This window comes from Schistocerca gregaria, chromosome 8 (genome assembly GCF_023897955.1).
Source record: "Schistocerca gregaria isolate iqSchGreg1 chromosome 8, iqSchGreg1.2, whole genome shotgun sequence".
In the NCBI taxonomy this organism is placed as follows: domain Eukaryota; kingdom Metazoa; phylum Arthropoda; class Insecta; order Orthoptera; family Acrididae; genus Schistocerca; species Schistocerca gregaria.
Genome location: NC_064927.1, coordinates 321,078,488 through 321,097,849, shown reverse-complemented (window position 1 = coordinate 321,097,849; position 19,362 = coordinate 321,078,488). Strand labels below are relative to the sequence as shown.

At 40.7% G+C, this 19,362-nt stretch overlaps 1 protein-coding gene across 9 annotated transcripts in view; it reads left to right on the top strand.

Moving 5' to 3' along the window:
* LOC126284265 (RIMS-binding protein 2-like) overlaps positions 1-19,362 on the top strand; it is a 1,431,128-nt gene that overhangs the window by 928,239 nt on the left and 483,527 nt on the right. For all 9 annotated transcript variants that reach the window (XM_049983077.1, XM_049983076.1, XM_049983073.1 and 6 more), the window contains exon 17: positions 18,169-18,330. In XM_049983077.1, the coding sequence (XP_049839034.1) occupies positions 18,169-18,330 (162 nt within the window). The remainder of the gene's footprint in view (positions 1-18,168; positions 18,331-19,362) is intronic.

Here is a 19,362-nt window from a genome sequence, read left to right as displayed (position 1 = left end):
TGTTCCTTTAAGTGTACCCACAAACAAAAATCTACTGGATTAAGGTCAGGGGAATGTGGACACTAGAACACTGAACCTCCATGACCAATCCATTTCCCTGGAAACATTTCATTCAATTAGTTAGATACATTCATTCAAAAATATGGTGCTGCGCCATCCTGCTGAAACCAAAGCTGTCACTGAAACCAATTGGAGCATTTTCAAACATGTCAGGCAAAGTATTCCAAAGAAACATATGCTACAGGGGCATATTCAATTCATCTGAGAATAGGAAAGGGTCCGTAAAGCACTCCTCCAACGATTCCAGCCCACAGATTAATGTCAAAGTTTGCCTGAAAGCCAAATTCATGGGGTGTGTTCCGATCAATAATGGCTGTTGTGGAGGTTGAAAATACCTGCACAAATGAAGCTAGGTATGACAGTCCATACCACATTATTATTAAAATGTTTGTATATTCCACTTAGGCAAGAGCCATTCACTCAACTGCTGTCTTTTGGCCACTGGTGTTGAGTTAATGTATAGTGATATGGATACAGTTCTTCATCGTGCAACATTTCAACAACCAGTCTTTGACATATTAGGAACTGCCATGCGTTATCATGGATACTTTACCAAGGTGATTGGTGGATAGTTTAAGGGAAAGCATCCTTTGTATGCCTAGTCCGTGGACTACATCTATCTATTACTTGTGGATGATGATTAGTGATTTCCTGAAGGCTCCAGGAGATGAAAAACATTCTTATTGGAAAGGTTCCTCAAGGATACCAAGCAGCACATGCACATGCAACAGCAGCAGCCTTGTTATTGGATGCACTCAGCACAAAAAGCTTATCGATGTATTCATCATTTGCGTTCTCTGTCAGGAAGCTGCCCTACGTGAACCTGACAGGTTCAGGTGTGGTTGTGCATTGCATGGTTTTTAGATGCATGCATGCAGTTTAATGGAACCCACTGTCATATAATAAGCTATTGACATGTGACAAAATGATGTCCTGCTTACGAACAATGAGAACTAGGGAACACACATGTAAAAAATCAAAGAGGATTCTGATGAGGATTTGAACCATACCTACATGCTAGTTATGGGTTTGATGTCCCAGCAGTCAAATAAAGAAGATACAATGGCTGGTGCTCTAGTGTGGGGTGATACACATTCCTCTGAACATTTAGATGTGTTGCACAATGTGACATTGTTGCCAGCTCCTTGTTTTAATACAAGTGTTTTCAAAATGTATCTTATCTGATTTTGCTAAATAAACTTTTGGCTTGAATCTGGATGAGGAATCGCATGCCAACTTCCAAATGCAGCATTTTTTCCTTCACTTTGTAGATTGTACAATGACAGCCTTTTCCATAGACAAATTTGCAGTTTTTCTGTTACCAATGCATCAAAGTCTGGTATTTGCTCTATCCAGCTTCCAAATGATGTTATTGTTGTATTCAGAATTTTCATCCATTGTTTACACCCCTCTGTGTCACATGATTATGACTACTAGTGTATTTTATGAATGACACAACTTCAAACTTTTGGACATTTAGAACCAGCTCCAAATATTCTTTCGTGTTACAATGATGTTAGGAGTTGACTTGATGTTTCTGCAATTTCTTGAAACATATTATCATATACACTGTCCACTCACATTAATCTGACCATCTGTTAAAAGTTTTAATGAGCACCTTTTGCAGCATAGGCTGCTGCAGGACTTGCAGGAAGAGAGTCAGTGAAGTTCTGGAAGATACCAACAGGAGGATTGTGAAGTCTTGCTGACTACAGTGGAGTGACCACCTGTGCTAGGTTTCATGGTTGAGGATCCACAGTGCAAACAGCCCGATCATGGTGGTGCCACAGATTCTCAATTGGGTTTAAATTGAGGAGTTTAGTTGCCAGGGAAGTACGGTAAACTCATCCTGGTGCTCCTCAAACCACACATGTATACTGTGAGCTGTCTGATAAGTTGCAGTGTCCTGCTGGTAGGTACCATCACACTGAGAGGAACAAACTGCTAGGGATGGACGTGGTCCACAACAATAAATGCGTACTTGTGTTGATTCATTGTGCCTTCCAGAATTTGGAGGAAAATGGTTCAAACTTGCTTATGGCCATCCAGATTTATGTTTTCCACGATTTCCCTAAATTGCTACAAGGAAATGTGGGACAGTTCCTTTGATAATGCACGACCGATTTCCTTCCCCATCCTTGACATAATCTGGGCTTGTGCTCTGTCTCTAATGACCTCAATGTTGATGGAACATTGAACCCAATCTTTCTTTCTTCCTTCCAGAATGTTAAGACCGCTCAGGGAATGCCACGAAAACATTCCCAAGACCACAACTCCCCCCCCCCCCCCCCTCCAGCTTGGACCCTTCTGCTGATTGTTACAGTATGTATAGTTTCAGATGTTTCATGCCATCATCTGAAAAGGCCACCTGTCACCACTCACTGGATATCCAGTTGCAGTACTGGCATGCAACTTCTAGCCTCAACCACCGATGAACAACAGTCACTGAGGGTGCATGAGTCAAGCATCTGCTGTGGAGATCCATGTGCAACAATGTTTGCTGAATGGTCATTCAGGAGACACTGTTAGTGGTCTGTTGGTTCACCTGGGTGGTCAGTGGCTCATCAGTTGCATGTCTATTCACCCATACACATCTCCACAGCCATCATTTCACCTGTTGTTTGGTTCCCATTGTGCACCACAGTTGCTTTGGCACCAGTTTCTGATACTGCTATTTTGCCATGCACAGTGCTGGCCACTGTGGCCAAGCGGTTCTAGTCGCTTCAGTCTGGAACCACGCTGCTGCTATGATTGCAGGTTCAAATCCTGCCCTGGGCATGGATGTGTGTGATGTCCTTAGGTTAGTTAGGTTTCAGTAGTTCTAAGTCTAAGGAACTGATGACCTAGATGTTAAGTCCCATATGCTTAGAGCCATTTGATCCATTTTTGCCATGCACAGTATAATTTAACCACAATAGCAAGCAAACAGTTTACAGACTTAGCTGTTTCTGGAAATGCTTCCATCCTTGTTCCAAAAGCCAGTGATCATGTCCTTTTGGACATCAGATTAATCACTTGGTTTCCACATTACGACAATGACTGCACTGTTTCCTGCATTCCCTCAACGTGCTTTATGTACCCTCCAGTGCTAGTGCTGCCACCTGCCATCTGTGTATGATTATTTGCAGGATGATGTTGAGCATAGGTGGTGGTTACATTAAACTGGGATGACCCTCTATGTAAAGTATGTTGTATCCTATGACACTTCCCAGAGACAGCCCCAGAATGCTTCTGTTTAGAATGCATGTGTGACTGATTGCTCTTGGCCCAGGATACCATCATGTGTTCTGACAGTTCAGAAATTTTTAACATAGTCACTACAATAGTAAATGTTTCATGTAAGCAGATTGCCTGTAAGCCACAATGCTGTGGAACAAAATCAGTTACTTTTCTTTGGACAGTATCTGCTGAAAAAGCGTGGTTGAACACATCACTTGGTGAATTTAAAATCTATGCTCTTTGTCAAGGACACAAATGTTTGAATCCTGAATGTCTTGTACAATTCTGCTACCAACATTTCATGATATACAGTGAGACAGTTCTGCTACACTTCTAGTAGACAGATGTGACCTATGTTGTCTTACACTCAGAACAGTTTTCTTTGCAAGGGCTGTCTATAAAATGTTACTGTGAAAAGTTGTGCTTCCAAGTATTTATGATTTGACATGTTTTTCAAAAATTCTGTGGGATTAATTTTTGTGACACTGTCCACCTCAACATAAGACCAAAAATTCCTTTTTTTTTTTTGGTGTGACATTTTGTGATACAAGTCGTCGGCAGAGTAACTGAAATATTCAGAAACTGTGATTGTAATAATGAAGGACATTTCAGTTAACTTCTGACCATCTACAGACCTGTGCCTTGCTTTGCAGCATTCTAACAATATCAGTTATTCAGCTGGACACAAATCGTAATTTCATGTTTCATCGTATGTGCTTTCCAAAATTACTTGTTCAAAGCAGCTTTCAGGAGTAGTTTTAGGAATGGTTCTGCAGAAGTTTTCTTCTTGTCTATCACTTACTAAAATTATAATTTTGACAGTCTGTTTTCAAATATATAATATCTCTTTAAGTTATTTCAGAGGAATAAGGAAACATTTGAACTTCTTCACCAAGGTTATTGCTCTCTATTGTTCAGTTATGTCAGCAGATACATAGTGGCTGCTAGCAAAATGCAACTAAAAGTCTTAAACGGTCGGTGATAGCCATTCAAATAATAGCACATATAGGCTCAGTTTGTATTTCAGTGAGCCAAAGTTGCCCATCTCTTGGAAGAAACATCCAATAATTGCATGTAACTTATCCTTTTTGCAACACTTATTATTCCTTTTGACAGTTTCACCACTGTTAATTTCAAGTGTCTGCCAGCAGTTGGTACCATGTATTATTTACACCATGTTGCTTTCAGAAAAATCTCATACTCTGACACTGTCTTGCAAATATCTTAAAATTTTGACTTATTAGAAGTATTTTTCAGAATCTCATAAAAGTGTTCTGGCCCTTCTGCATCCATTTTTTATTCCTGCTGGTATGAGCATCACATATCCCAAAGAAAGAATTTTGTGCCATTTCACTCACAGTCAGCTGCACAGTTAGTGATCTGTGATTAGTGAAGACATTCATAAAGATCCTGCAACGTATAGCACTCTGGTGGAAGTGTAAAATCTCACAACTAATAAAATGTTCTGAGCTATTATGCTGTAGTTGAATGGATTTCACCTTAAAATCCAACATTTTCTCCCCTTCTCTGGAGGACATTTCAAGGGGGATCATAGCATCTTTGAACATCTGATTCACACCCTGGATCGTTACTGACTCCAGCAAAATTCTGCTTCTGTGTAATGGTGTGATGTCACATGTTTTGAATATGCGAGGACACTGTTGACTGCCTGTGTCCACTGTTGCTATCGTCCCATGCTGGAAACTGGTACACATCTTCAGCACTGGAATCCCAATGTCATTTAATTTCATGCCCTCCTCCTTCCTACTGAAATTCCTGCAGTGTTTTCAATCTCTATGGCCTCTCTGTATAGCAATTCATGGTATCTGCTTCTGACTGCCAGTGCTTGAGTCCTATCAAAATGAATGTGGTTTTTTCCTGGCTGCAAAGCATGTTCTGCAACAGCTGATCTGTCAATTTCGCCACTTCTGCAATTGCCCTTGTGCCCTACAAGTCGTTTCATGACTGCTGTTTTTCTAGTACCCACATACACTTCCCCACAAGTTCATGGAATCTTATGAATTGCAGCTTTTTCCAGCACTTGGTGAACATCGTTGCCGGCCGTGGAAGCCGAGCGGTTCTAGGCGCTACAGTGTGGAATTATGCGACTGCTACGGTCGCAGGTTCGAATCCTGCCTCGGGCATGGACGTGTATGATGTCCTTAGGTTAGTTAGGTTTAATTAGTTCTAAGTTCTAGGGGATTGATGACCTTAGAAGTTAAGTCCCATAGTGCTCAGAGCCATTTGAACCATTTTGGACATTGTTGGCCAGTTTTAGGTGATGTTGTATCTTCCATGTGGGTTTGTAGATTGCCATGATCTGCTTTCTCAAGATTTTTCCTATGTGGTCAGTCACATCCTTATTGAATGGCAGGAAAACTTTCAATTTCACTGGCAATTGAGCACTACTCTGATTTCTTTTTTCATCTTAATGAACTAATAACCATTCTTGAGTAGTGCATTGGTGAGATGCTTTAATTCTGTGTCAAGCAGCTCTGGTTCATGGATTTTTCTTGCTCTATCAGCCAATGTTTTTATGATGCCTCACTTTTGTTGTGGGAGGTGGTTCGAATCCTAGTGGGTGGCTTGTTGAAAACTAGCATATCAAGAAAATTTGATTTTCCAGCTATCTCCTCCATGGTAAACTGAATCTTCGGATTGACACTGTTCAGATGTTTGTGAAAATGATCCAGTTCCTCCATGCCATGCTGCCACAAAATAAACGTATCATCCACATACTGGAACAATATAATCGGTTTGTAGTCCACAGTTTCCAATGCCTGCTCCTCTAATTTTTCAAGAAGTTCTCTGTAACTGGGCTTAAGGGGCTCCCCATAGTGACACCATCTGTCACCTCCTAGAACTCACCGTTCAATTGTAAATAAATGATTGTGAAGCAAGTTTACATTTTACAAGTGTAAAACCTATCAACCTGATGATTGCTAAAATTTCTCATTCTGTACCACAAAAAGTATTTTCAGGTCACTTATTTCTGGAAACACTGATCATTTTAAATGTGTCTCTACTCATCATAAATTATGTATTAAATGTCATAGTTAGGTATAATGAGGTAAGTTCAAAAAGCTTTTGATTTAGTACCACATCAAGGACTACTAAAAATGAAGACATCCATACTGGATATCTAACCTGGCTTCCTACTGGATCAAGAAATTTCTGACAGGCAGAACACTCCTAATTATCCTGAATTGAGATTCATCCACTGGCAAATAAGCAGTGTCAGACACTTTCCTAGGTGACATAACATGGCCTTTACTGATAAATTATCCTCTTATGCTGTGCAAGTATGTGCTACATTGACTGTATGAAAAAAAGATATAGCTGGGGCTCTGGCTAAGCTAAATTCACTGCTAAATCTGTTCTCTCATAGGTACTAGTCTCACAACACCACTGAAAAGCCCCTTCAGAATTTGGAAGGAAAGGGAAGAAATCCCTGATGAGTTGAAGCTTTGGATCAATTATTGAGGCGTGTTCTGATGGCAAAATTGGTAGCACACAGTCCCTTGATATTCAAGGGTCTGAATTGTGGTACCAGTCAAACAGAGAATTAATCAACAGTCACAACTTGTGTCCGAATGCCATGCAAATACCTGTTTATAAAAACTTCTGTCTTTCAAGGCAACAACTCTGAATACCCTTCAGTTGCCAACTTGTTAATCCCTTAGAGATTGTGCAGATGAAGTTAGCCTAATAACAGGATGCACAGAGGTACATAATTAATTGTTCTTCTCTCAAAAAGTAACAAGAAGAAAGCTTAATACACCCAAGAGCCAAAGAAACTGGTACATGTGCCTAATATCATGTAGGGCCCCCATCAGCATGCAGAAGTGCCACAACACTGTGTGCCATGGACTCAAGTAATGTCTGAAGTAGTGCTGGCGGGAATTGACACCGTAAATCCTGCAGGGCTGTTCCATAAATCCATAAAAGTACAAGAGGTTGGAGATCTCTTCTGAACATCACATTGCAAGGCATCCCAGATATGCTCAATAATGTTCATGTCTGGGGAGCAGATGTGTTTTAACTCAGAACAGTGTTCCTGGGACCATTCTGTAGCAATTCTGTATCTGTGGGTTGTTGCATTGTCTTGCTGGAATTGCCCAAGTCCATCGGAATTCACAATGGACATGAATGGATGCAGGTGATCAGAGAGAATGCTTACGTACATATCACCTGTCAGAGTTGTATCTGAACATAGCAGGGGTCCTGTATTTCTCCAACTGCACTTGCTGCACACCATTACAGAGCCTCCACCAGCTCAAACAGCCCCTGCTGACATGCAATGTCCATGGATTCATTAGGTTGTCTCCATACCCATACATGTTCATCCCCTCAATATAATTTGAGATGAGACTCAGCCAAGCAGGCAATATGTTTGCAGTCATCAGCTGTCCAATGCCGGGGTTGACGTGCCCAGGCAAGGCATGGAGCTTTGTGTCATCAAGTCATCAAGGGTACACAAGGGGGCCTTCATCTCTGAAAGCCCATTTCAATAATGTTTTGTTGAATGTTTCACATACTGAGACTTGTTGATGGTCCAGCATTGAAATCTGCAGCAATTTCTGGAAGGGGTGCACTTCTGTCTCATTGAATGATTCTCTTCAGTCGTCATGTGTCCCACTCTTGCAGGATCTTTTTCCAGCCACAGCAATGTTGAGATTTGATGTTTTACCAGATTCCTGATACTTACAGTACACTTGTGAAATGGTCGTATGGGAAAATCCCCACTTCATCAGTATCTTGGAGATGGTGTGTCCCATCACTCATGCCCTGGCTGTAACACCATTTTCAAACTCTTAAATCTTGACAGCCTTCTATTTTAGAAGCAGTAAATGATCTAACAACTGTGCCAGACACTTGTGGTATTATCTAGGCATTGCTGACTGCAGTGCCATATTCAGCCTGTTTACATTTCTCTGTATTTGAATATGCATGCCTATACCAGTTTCTTCGGAGCTTCAGTGGTTATGGTACAATGAAATGTATCCTGGTGCTACACATGTTATGGTGATGCTATAATACACTCCTGGAAATTGAAATAAGAACACCGTGAATTCATTGTCCCAGGAAGGGGACTCTTTATTGACACATTCCTGGGGTCAGATACATCACATGATCACACTGACAGAACCACAGGCACATAGACACAGGCAACAGAGCATGCACAATGTCGGCACTAGTACAGTGTATATCCACCTTTCGCAGCAATGCAGGCTGCTATTCTCCCATGGAGACGATCGTAGAGATGCTGGATGTAGTCCTGTGGAACGGCTTGCCATGCCATTTCCACCTGGCACCTCAGTTGGACCAGCGTTCATGCTGGATGTGCAGACCGCGTGAGACGACGCTTCATCCAGTCCCAAACATGTTCAATGGGGGACAGATCTGGAGATCTTGCTGGCCAGGGTAGTTGACTGACACCTTCTAGAGCACGTTGGGTGGCACGGGATACATGTGGACGTGCATTGTCCTGTTGGAACAGCAAGTTCCCTTGCCGGTCTAGGAATGGTAGAACGATGGATTCGATGACGGTTTAGATGTACCGTGCACTATTCAGTGTCCCCTCGACGATCACCAGAGGTGTACAGCCAGTGTAGGAGATCGCTCCCCACACCATGATGCCGGGTGTTGGCCCTGTGTGCCTCGGTCGTATGTAGCCCTGATTGTGGCGCAAACCTGCACGGCGCCAAACACGCATACGACCATCGTTGGCACCAAGGCAGAAGCGACTCTCATCGCTGAAGACGACACGTCTCCATTCGTCCCTCCATTCACGCCTGTCGCGACACCAATGGAGGTGGGCTGCACGATGTTGGGGCGTGAGCGGAAGACGGCCTAACGGTGTGCGGGACCATAGCCCAGCTTCATGGAGACGGTTGCGAATGGTCCTCGCCGATACCCCAGGAGCAACAGTGTCCCTAATTTGCTGGGAAGTGGCGGTGTGGTCCCCTATGGCACTGCATAGGATCCTACGGTCTTGGCGTGCATCCGTGCGTCGCTACGGTCCGGTCCCAGGTCGACGGGCACGTGCACCTTCCGCCGACCACTGGCGACAACATCGATGTACTGTGGAGACCTCACGCCCCACGTGTTGAGCCATTCGGCTGTACGTCCACCCGGCCTCCCGCATTCCCACTGTACGCCCTCGCTCAAAGTCCATCAACTGCACATACGGTTCACATCCATGCTGTCGCGGCATGCTACCAGTGTTAAAGACTGCGATGGAGCTCCTTATGCCACAACAAACTGGCTGACACTGACGGCGGCGGTGCACAAATGCTGCGCAGCTAGCGCCATTCGACGGCCAACACCACGGTTCCTGGTGTGTCCGCTGTGCCGTGCGTGTGATCATTGCTTGTACAGCCCTCTCGCAGTGTCCGGAGCAAATATGGTGGGTCTGACACACCGGTGTCAATGTGTTCTTTTTTCCATTTCCAGGAGTGTAGATGTGTAACCAAAACTGTTAACAAAATAATAAGGTAAAGTAGTAAATACAGCATATTAGGGAGATACTCATTCTACATCAAAGTTTCAAGTTTTTCACAAGTGATGAAAGAGTGACAATAAAAATAACATTGCAAGCAAACCTTTGAACTGACTGACTCTCTGTTCTATGTTATGTTATGGGGCACAATTGATCAGAAAATCACAGTAACACCATGCATCAAGGAATGATGTTCAAATTAGTATTTGTGAGGATAATATTAGTGTTATTTATAGGAAATACCCAGTCAAATATAATGAAGCTGCAGAAAAGTAAATGGGCACACACATATTCAACAAAGAATGCTTTTGTGTCTTCAGAGTATGGATATATGTGTCATACATACTATGATACCCTACTGTGATCTAATCTTTGTGCTGTTCTCTTTCAGTATTTCATATTCTCTACAGTTCCTTTATTCTTATATTTCTCTGTGTGTTTGTTTATTCATTTTTAGACAGTTCTATACATAGTTGTATTCCTGACAAAATTATTATGCCCTATTCATCTGTAATTTGTTGTCTGTATGCCTTTTTGAAACACATTTTGGATCAAGTGTTCCCATCATTATTTTGCATAACCTCCAGGATCCATTAGGTACTTTTTTTTTAATCAACTTTTGACTGTGATTGGTAATAGTCAGTATGCGTGTCCTGTATATGCAGTTACTAAATAAAGTTGTCCTCAACCCTGAGATTGATTTGAATAGTACAGTGCTTTACTATGCATTGTGTCATTGGAGGTGATATGTCCTTGCGTTTCTCCAAACTCTTAAACATTTTACCCAGTCAGTTTTAGGTGATCCCACAGTGTAACGTGGGCTCCAAACAGTTGTGCAACATGACAGTTTGCACTTTTATTGATAACTTCCAAAGGTAAAAGAAGCAATGGATGACTGAAAAACCATGGGTCTGAACTAGGATTGTAGAAACTAGGATTTGTAGGTACTTTACTCCGTCACTGAGAGCCACTATGATTCATTATAGACACAATTATTGGCAGCCTCTGATCAGACTGTACCATATTTCCCCATCTGTTCATTTCAAATAGATATGCCCATTCAGGTCAACTTAGCCCGAAGAAGTATCATTGCATGCGTGTAAACTTACAGCAGATAATTTTCTCATATCTAAGTTTTTTTACCACTTTGCTGTTTACAAATCTTTGTGCTCATGTTTTGTTTAGAAGCCTTTGTGCTCATGTTTTGATTACATTTGCTACTGAATTATGCTTAAGTCATGTAATGTGGTAAAAATTCAACCTCATCGTCAACAGTAGCAGTGATCATTTCTTTCATTAAGTAATGTGACCTCCTTAAGTATTGAGCACAACCACGTCTTCCATGGGCAAGAGGCTCAGGCAATATTTAGCTATCTGAGTCGAGCAACGTTCCACAGGTCTTTATTCTGTTGGTCTGTTGGTCTTCCTCTTGTTCCTACTCTGTCTCTTGGACCATCAGTCATACTTCCTTCTTGCATCATTGCTGGCCCATTGCCATTTCATAATGGCTGTTCTCTTCAGGATGTCCTTGAGGTCAGTAATTGATATACTGCACAGTTCTAAGTTTCTGTCTTGTATATTCATGAAGCATCTAGATCTCACAGGTGCAATCGAAACTTGGAGGACACACTTAACAGAACCTATTGTTTTAAGTTTTACTGCCATGACTAACCTGAAGATAGATGAATGTCTTCCATATGCTTGCCAGCTTAGCTTGGTGCACCAAGATTTCCAGTATTACGTCTCCTGTATATTGACAAACTACCCAGAATGGATATATTCTCTCACAGTGTCCAGTAGCGTATTTTTTTAATTGTAAATTATCATCTCAAAACAGAAGTCCATAGAGTTTGGTAAGAGCATCATTTTTTTCATCTTGTATGATAAATATAATTCAAGCTTCATGTTAGTGGAGTAGCTTTTTCTAAAGAAATTTTGCACTGGATTCCTTAGTTACCAGTGGGTTAACATTGGGATGGACGGAAAAATTGAAATGAGTCAATTGAAGCTATTTATTGTTTACATGTGGTGCAGAGCTGTATTAAATTTCAACATAAACTCCAGTACAAACACTGCAAGTTCAGAAGTGCTAACAAAGTGCCTATTTGTTAGGAAATCTGTGCGTAGGTCACACACAGTATGACATACGTCATAATTGAAACAAAACCACATAGGTTAAGTCTTAGAGGGTATGTTAGAGGACTTTTTCACTTGAAGATGGTAGGTATGAGACTTATCAAAATGTTGTGACAAGATGACGCCATCAGTCAGATGATCACCTGAGAAGATTTCATCACCAGAAGACATTCAAACTTTGTGTCTGAGATTGCCCTAACAGTTGGCTGTCTGTGACCATGCTTTGTTATCTTGCTACAGGAAACTCATTGACAATGATACACATTATTTCAGTTTGAGTTCAGGGCAAAAATTATTTGTAGGTTAACTGAGTAGGACAAATTAGTGCTGGTGGACTTTGTTGTGGATGATATTCTAAGACAACATGATTTTCATTTGAATGAAGGTCTGCATAACATTTTCCTCTGATGGCTGATGGCTGAATTAGAAACTTACTTGGTTTGGGTCCAGAGGTATGGTACCATACTTACTCCCTCTCTTCGTTTTTGTTTGGTGCTAGTGGAACCATGTTTCCTCCTGAGGAATGCTTCTTGCAAGGAAAGTGTCACACTATTTTTTAATTTTGTTTGGACACCAGTTTTACTGGCACTTTATGAAATTGGAACTCCTCATGCACAATGCAGTGTTTTGAACAATGACTAAGGATTATGGTTGATAACTGTGTCATCCAGAGGCACTAGGAGACTTTTTGTTAAAATGGCTGCAATTGGGCAGTGTTTTCTAAAGCAACGATTCTGTACATCTGATCTGGTTGAGGAGCATTAGCCAAAGGCATCATACATGTTGCAACTTTCTGTTAAAATCATAGGTTTTCTTCTGAAACAAACATGCCTTATCATACTTGGATGATCATTTTGCAACGAATTTTGATAGGTTTCACAGCTTCAGCACACAGGAGGGGGGAAAAAAAAACAACTGAAAACCATTAAATTTGACATAAGGTGCACATGGAGCAGCATGTTTACACAGTTCTGGTTTCAGTGTCTGTATGATTCTGCCACCTGGAGACAAACTGGCATACTTTCAGGAATATTCTTACTAACTTACTGGCTGCTAATACTGCATTTTCTTTTTTAAGTGTAAAATTATGTTTTCTTTTGACTCAGTCTCATATCTGACATTTTACAGCCCAGCAAAATGTACATTGTATATTTTCTGCCTGGAGGCTACTTGTTTAATTATTCATTAAGCACCAGAGTAGTGAAACAAATGCCTGAAAACTTCTGCACAAGAGTAATCCATCTCAGTTGGAAATTAAGTGTATCACACTGTAGCAGTAATTTTAGATGTATTAGGCACTGAGTAGCAGTGAGGATTTGTACCACAGTTGCAACACAATGTTTATTCAGTCTATACCTAATCTATAGGTAGGAATGATCATCAAAATAAAATAAGAGAAATCAGAGCTCGAACAGAAAAGTTTAGGTGTTTGTTTATCCTGCGCGCTGTTAGGGAGTGGAATAGTAGAGAGATAGTATGATTGTGGTTCGATGAACCCATGCCAAGCACTTAAATGTGAATTGCAGAGTAGTCATGTAGATGTAGATGTATATTTCAGATTGTTACCAGTTTCAGTTACATACTATCATAGATCATATACCTGATCGATCACTCACTCGATCAAGATCATCCTTAGTACTGAGTTTGCTGTCATTGCAGATGGCATAAACACTATAGTAAGAACAATGTCCAATAACATTTTAGGGATATGTATGTCTGCTAATGGCTATGTAAGCAAAACCAGTTACTACTGTATTAGGAAAAGGACGGTTTGCTACTCAGCATAAAGATGACATCTTGAGGTGGAGACAGGCAGAATGGAAAGAGTCTTACACATTTAGCTTGCAGCCAAAGCCGCCTTCAGAGAAGAAAATTCCCACACATTCACCCTGCACATGACCACAATCGCTGGCTGCTCGGGTTGTAATGCAGCTGTCAAGTTGAACAAAAGCAACAATCAAGAAATGAGCAGGGAAAAGGGAGGGAGAGCAGGAGGAGAGAGGAGGACCTGGTCTTGCTCAGCCCAGATTCTTTTCTGAACTTTCACCTCCTCTTCTCTGATTGTTCTAATGCACACCTCTGTCCACATTAAACCCACTAACCAGCAACAGCAGCAACACCAACTGGTGTCATCCCTTCCACACACAAAATTGCCTCTCATATAGCCTGGCAACCCAGGTATGGCATATCTGCAGTGACACAGTGACACGAACACCCTTACCCGGTTTGTTGAAAGCCTTCACAGACATGTACTACCCGAAGCCTAGGCTACAAACAGACTTCTTTTGCCATTTCCCCACACAACCCCAATCCTTCCACCATCTCCAAGAGCCATTTACAAATGAGTGCTTCTACCTCACGCATTACCACGCCAGACTGGAACAACTGACTCACATCCTTTGTTAGGGCTTTGATTCTCTATCATTGCACACTGAAATGAGGAACATCCTCAGCTAGATCCTTCCCACTCCTCCTAAAATGGTGTTCTGTCACCTACCCAAACTCTACAACATCCTATTCCATCTCTATACCATTCCAAATTTCAATCTCTTGCTGTTGAAATCATTTCCCTGTTGAAGACCTAGGTGCAAGAACTATCCAGTCCACACACTCTGTCTTGTTATGGGCTTATTCTACCCCAGTCATGTACCGAGTTTGCTGCAATCATTGCACTGCTTTTTATCTTGGTGTGACTACCTACGAACTGTCAACCAGGGTGAATGGCCACAACCAAACTGCAGCCAAGAGCTAAGTAGATCACCCCTGTGGCACAACATACAGCTGAACTTAACATACTCGATTTCCATGACTGCTTCACAACCCAGGCCATGTGGATCCTCCTCTGCACCACCAGCTTTTCAGAACTGGGCAGATGGACGTTATCCTTACAACACATTCTCCACTCTCAAAATTATTCCACCCAACCTACAGTAACCTACTGTCCCCAATACCCTCTGCTCAAGAGTTTCTGTTCCCTCTGTCATATCACCTTCACCTTTTCACATGTCCCACCATCCTCATCATGTGCTAGTCTCTGCCAATGCATCCACCCTTCTTTTGCCCTCCCTTCCACTCTCTTTTTCCACTCGCCCCCCCCTCCCCATCCCCCCTCCACCCCATCCCCCATAACCTCCCAACACTGTGCCTGGCATTCTGTTCATGCCACCATCTAGTCCCTGCACTCACTACCAGACAGCATTCTTCTCTCACCTCACCTGCACTCTGATGTTCCACCCCCGTCTCTGCCTCACTGTATATAGCTATGCTTATTGATTGTGACAGTTGCATTGGGGTCCAAGTTGCAAGAGAGAGTAGTCATGTGTGTGTGAGGTATGCTTACTAGTGTGAATGTGAGTGTTTTTGCCTTTCTGAAGAAGGCTTTAGCTGAAAGCCAAATGTGGAACAATTTTATCATTGTACCTGTCTGCACCTTGACATGTCATCTTTACAGTGGGTAATAATCTATCCTAATACTCGGGACTTCCAATGTTTACAAAACCAATTACAGCATGAAATACAATTGTGTGGTGGGCTGAATAAACATTCTATTACAACATATGGAATCTGTAGCATGTGTAAAATGATCATGAAAGGAGATTAACAGAAATGCAGTGAAACTTTACATCTGATCTTTTATTTCTAAATGTGGTGGTGATGGAGGAGAAGGTTAGTGCCATAGAGCACATGATATACATGTATGATGACAGCCACTAACTAAATATATGTGACAGTTCATATGATTGCGAATGCAATTCACTTTCCATACTGCTTTTGGCTTATTTTTCTTGCCTCTTTCATATTAAATAAGTAATTTTCCTCTTATACATTGGTATCTCTTGAAATGCAGTGTACCACTCTCCTTTATAACTGTGTTCTTTCTGTAGGTAAAAACACAAAATTCACTGTGATGAAATATTTCTTTGATGATGATCCTCTTGTTTGATTGTTATCTAATACAAAGCGACAGGTTAAAACAATGTACTGTATCAGGGCTCACACCTGTACCCACCCATTTTGTGGTCATTGCATTTCCAACTGAAACACTTGAGTGCATCTTAGGAACCAACTTGAAACATTCAAAGACTCAATGATGAACTGAAGCTTTGAATGTGCTCAAAAGGTGTGTATCAATGGCCCATTTTGTATAGCAGTGTTCATGAAAGGCAGGTGTCTAGAGCGTATTCCTGTCCCAGCACACCGTTTTAACGTGTCACAGATAACGACAAGCATATATTGTCAAATGAATTTAATATGGCAACATCCCACATGACATGCTTGACTGTAATTTCTTTCTGAGACATTAATACAATTATTTCATTTCTTAGTAGATAAGTTGTAGCAGTGGTGGTTGTCAGTCAGTGCCCAGTATTGATATTTTAAAAATAAAATGTTCCATTCAAATTGCCCCTAAAAACAAGTTCTGATTGAGCCAGAATGCCCATGTGTTTTAGAAGAGTAGGTTTTTAATTTTTTTCTTCATCTCATATTTATTGAAAGTGCATGTTTCCTTTGTATATGTTCTTTTATTATTTCTATTGCAGCACTGGTATTCATCAGTATCATGTTTTACATATGATAAAAAAGTTATACACCAGTGTTATTTCCAAGTTTATAAATGAGTGCTGGTTGATTGTTTGATTCACCTTGAATGAGAATGAGATGTCAGAAGCTGTTCAAGTGCACTTACACCTTTTAGAAAATGCACATTGTTGATCTATTCTTCTGTAAGACACACGTGGTCTTGTATTACACTGTGTAGAGGTCTCTTTAATAATCCCACGTGAAATGCTTGGTTGTTGTTTAATACTGCACAATAATCAACTTGTAAAAAGTTCTGTAAGAATGAAATTTAATTACTGTAATGGAAGTGATTGAAAGTTTTTATTGGCAGTTATTAATTCTATGCTATAAATATAACTTTTTAAAAAATGAAAGAAAATCATTTTAAAATAATTTTTTGCTGCAGTTTGTAAACTTCTTGTGGTGACAAGAACTTCCTAGAACATCCTGACAAAACATTAAAAGATATATCATTAATTACCAAATAAAATCATGTCGTAACAATGGTTTGAATAAAGAAATATTTTGCAGTTGTAAATATTTCTGCCAGTGCAGAACAATTCACTTCTTTTATTGATGCTCAGCTGGTTTCTTCAAAATACATAAAGCTTACTCAGAATGCTTGACAGCTAATTAACAACTGTATGGGAAAGATAGGTTGCAGTTCATCACATAGAGGGGTATTGAGGTGCTGACATTCAATATGGGAAAGAATCTTAGAAATATTCAACTTTTGGTCTAAGTCCTTCATCAGACATAGAAAATTCACATTCGTTCACACGAGCAGAACTCACACTACACAGCCACTGTCTCCAGGCACTAAGGCCAAATCAGGTAATCAGACCTCAGCAACAGGGGCAACAGTAGCCTTGTGCATTTGAGCTGTGCTTGTGTGAGTGTGCGTGATTTTGGTATATCCAATGAAGGATGTAGTCCAGAAGCTGAGTATTTCCAGCATTCTTTTCATTGTTCCTGACTGTAGCTAAATGCCTCCTCTACATATTTGGTGAATTGCCATGTGGTTGTAACTGCATCCTGATTTTCCATTGTTTGACACATAAATAAGGGTTTTAGTTAATAATGTATGTTCCTAACACACTAATTTCGAAAGAGTGGGTTCAGTAACATAACTGCTTGAACAGAAACTTTGGAGGAAAGTAAAAATGATGTATTCTATCACTTGCATGATGAACTGAGTAATTACTCATGTTCCTCTGACCATTGAGATGTGAAAAAAGAGAATGAAGATTTTTTTCTCTCATTCATCTTCAGACATCACATGACAGCCCTTTAAACTGGAATTCTGTGAATTCATTTTTATTGAAAATAGTGAATTCAAACTACAAATTAAAAGGCAATTAAACTTTTTTGACCTGTATAACACAGTTGCATAAGCATAACTTGAACTTGCAATACACTATTATTTAAGCTAAAATCATTTGGAGTTCTGCACCTGTAGATTCAAACACAAACTGCACCTTTGTGTGTGATGACAGTTAGACACACTGCATGCTAGATGATTTTACTCACTGGCACAATATTTACAAGATTACAGAACTTGTTTCGTGAGTGGGTGATAAGCGTGCTAGGCAGTGGCTAACAATTCACCCATACATTTCTGTGGGAACCGTGCTACACTGAAGTGTTTGTCATTGGTGAGCCAGCAGAGCGCGGATCCTTGCTCTCCTCAGGTCTGCCCGACCCTCCGGTTGACATCCAAGTGGAGCCAGGCCCTCAGGATGGAACCCTGCTAGTCACCTGGCTCCCTGTTACGATCAACACAACAGCTCCGGTCACAGGCTATGCAGTCTATGCCGATGGCAAGAAGGTCACTGATGTTGACAGCCCAACAGGTCAGTATTGTTCAGAGCTTTTATGAGTTAAATAAAATTATTAATGAGGGTTACTATATATATTCTGCTCATGCATATACTAGAAGTTTCATTATGAAAAAGGACATCCTGTTAGAAGTATATTACTTCATTATTTGTGAGTCAGAGCCTTTTTCAAAGTCCATCAGGTTTGTTAACATAAAACTTTCAGTATTACTTATTTCTTATACTGTGTTATGTATGTTTCAACAGCAAGACTGCAATAATTAATTTTATAGTAATTATATTTAAATAGATGCTTCTTATGGTTTTGTTTTCCTTTCATATATCTATTAATTATAGGAACAATAGTGTCAAATTTAGACCTTTCTGCTCCATTAATTGTGAAACAAATAACATTTCTTATATGCAACATCTGTGTCACTAATGTGAAGGTTTGCTGTAATACAGCTTCAGAATGATAACTTTGCTTGCTTTCTGCTCCTCCACCCTGTTCTCCCCCGTCTCACTAGTATGTTATTTCATTTATGCTCATTACTGCATAATTAGAATATTCAATAAAATTTCACCTTAATCATATACACTGATTAGCCAAATCATTATGATCGCCTGTGTGAAGCTTGTTTGTCCATCTTTGGATTGAAATACATCACTGATTCTGCATATCAGGAATCCGACAATTTTTTTCTTAGATGTCTATACACAGGTCATGTAATTCATGCAAATAATGGGCCATTGTTTTGTGAATGCAGTGATGGTGCCCAATAGTTACCCATGTGGGTTCCATTGGATGTACATCAAGCAAATTTGGTTGCTGAGACATCAAAGTGAGTTCATTGCCATGCTCCACAAATCACTGTAGTAGAGTTCTGGCTCTGAGATATTGACAGTTATACTGCTGAAAGATAACATCCCTGTCAAGGAAGACAGCAAACATGAAGGGATGCAGGTGATTCCAAGCTGTCAGCATGTCTTCAATTATTACCACAGCTCCCATGTAAGCACAGGAGAATGTCTCCTCCCATGCAAGCACAGAAGAATATCTCCCATAGC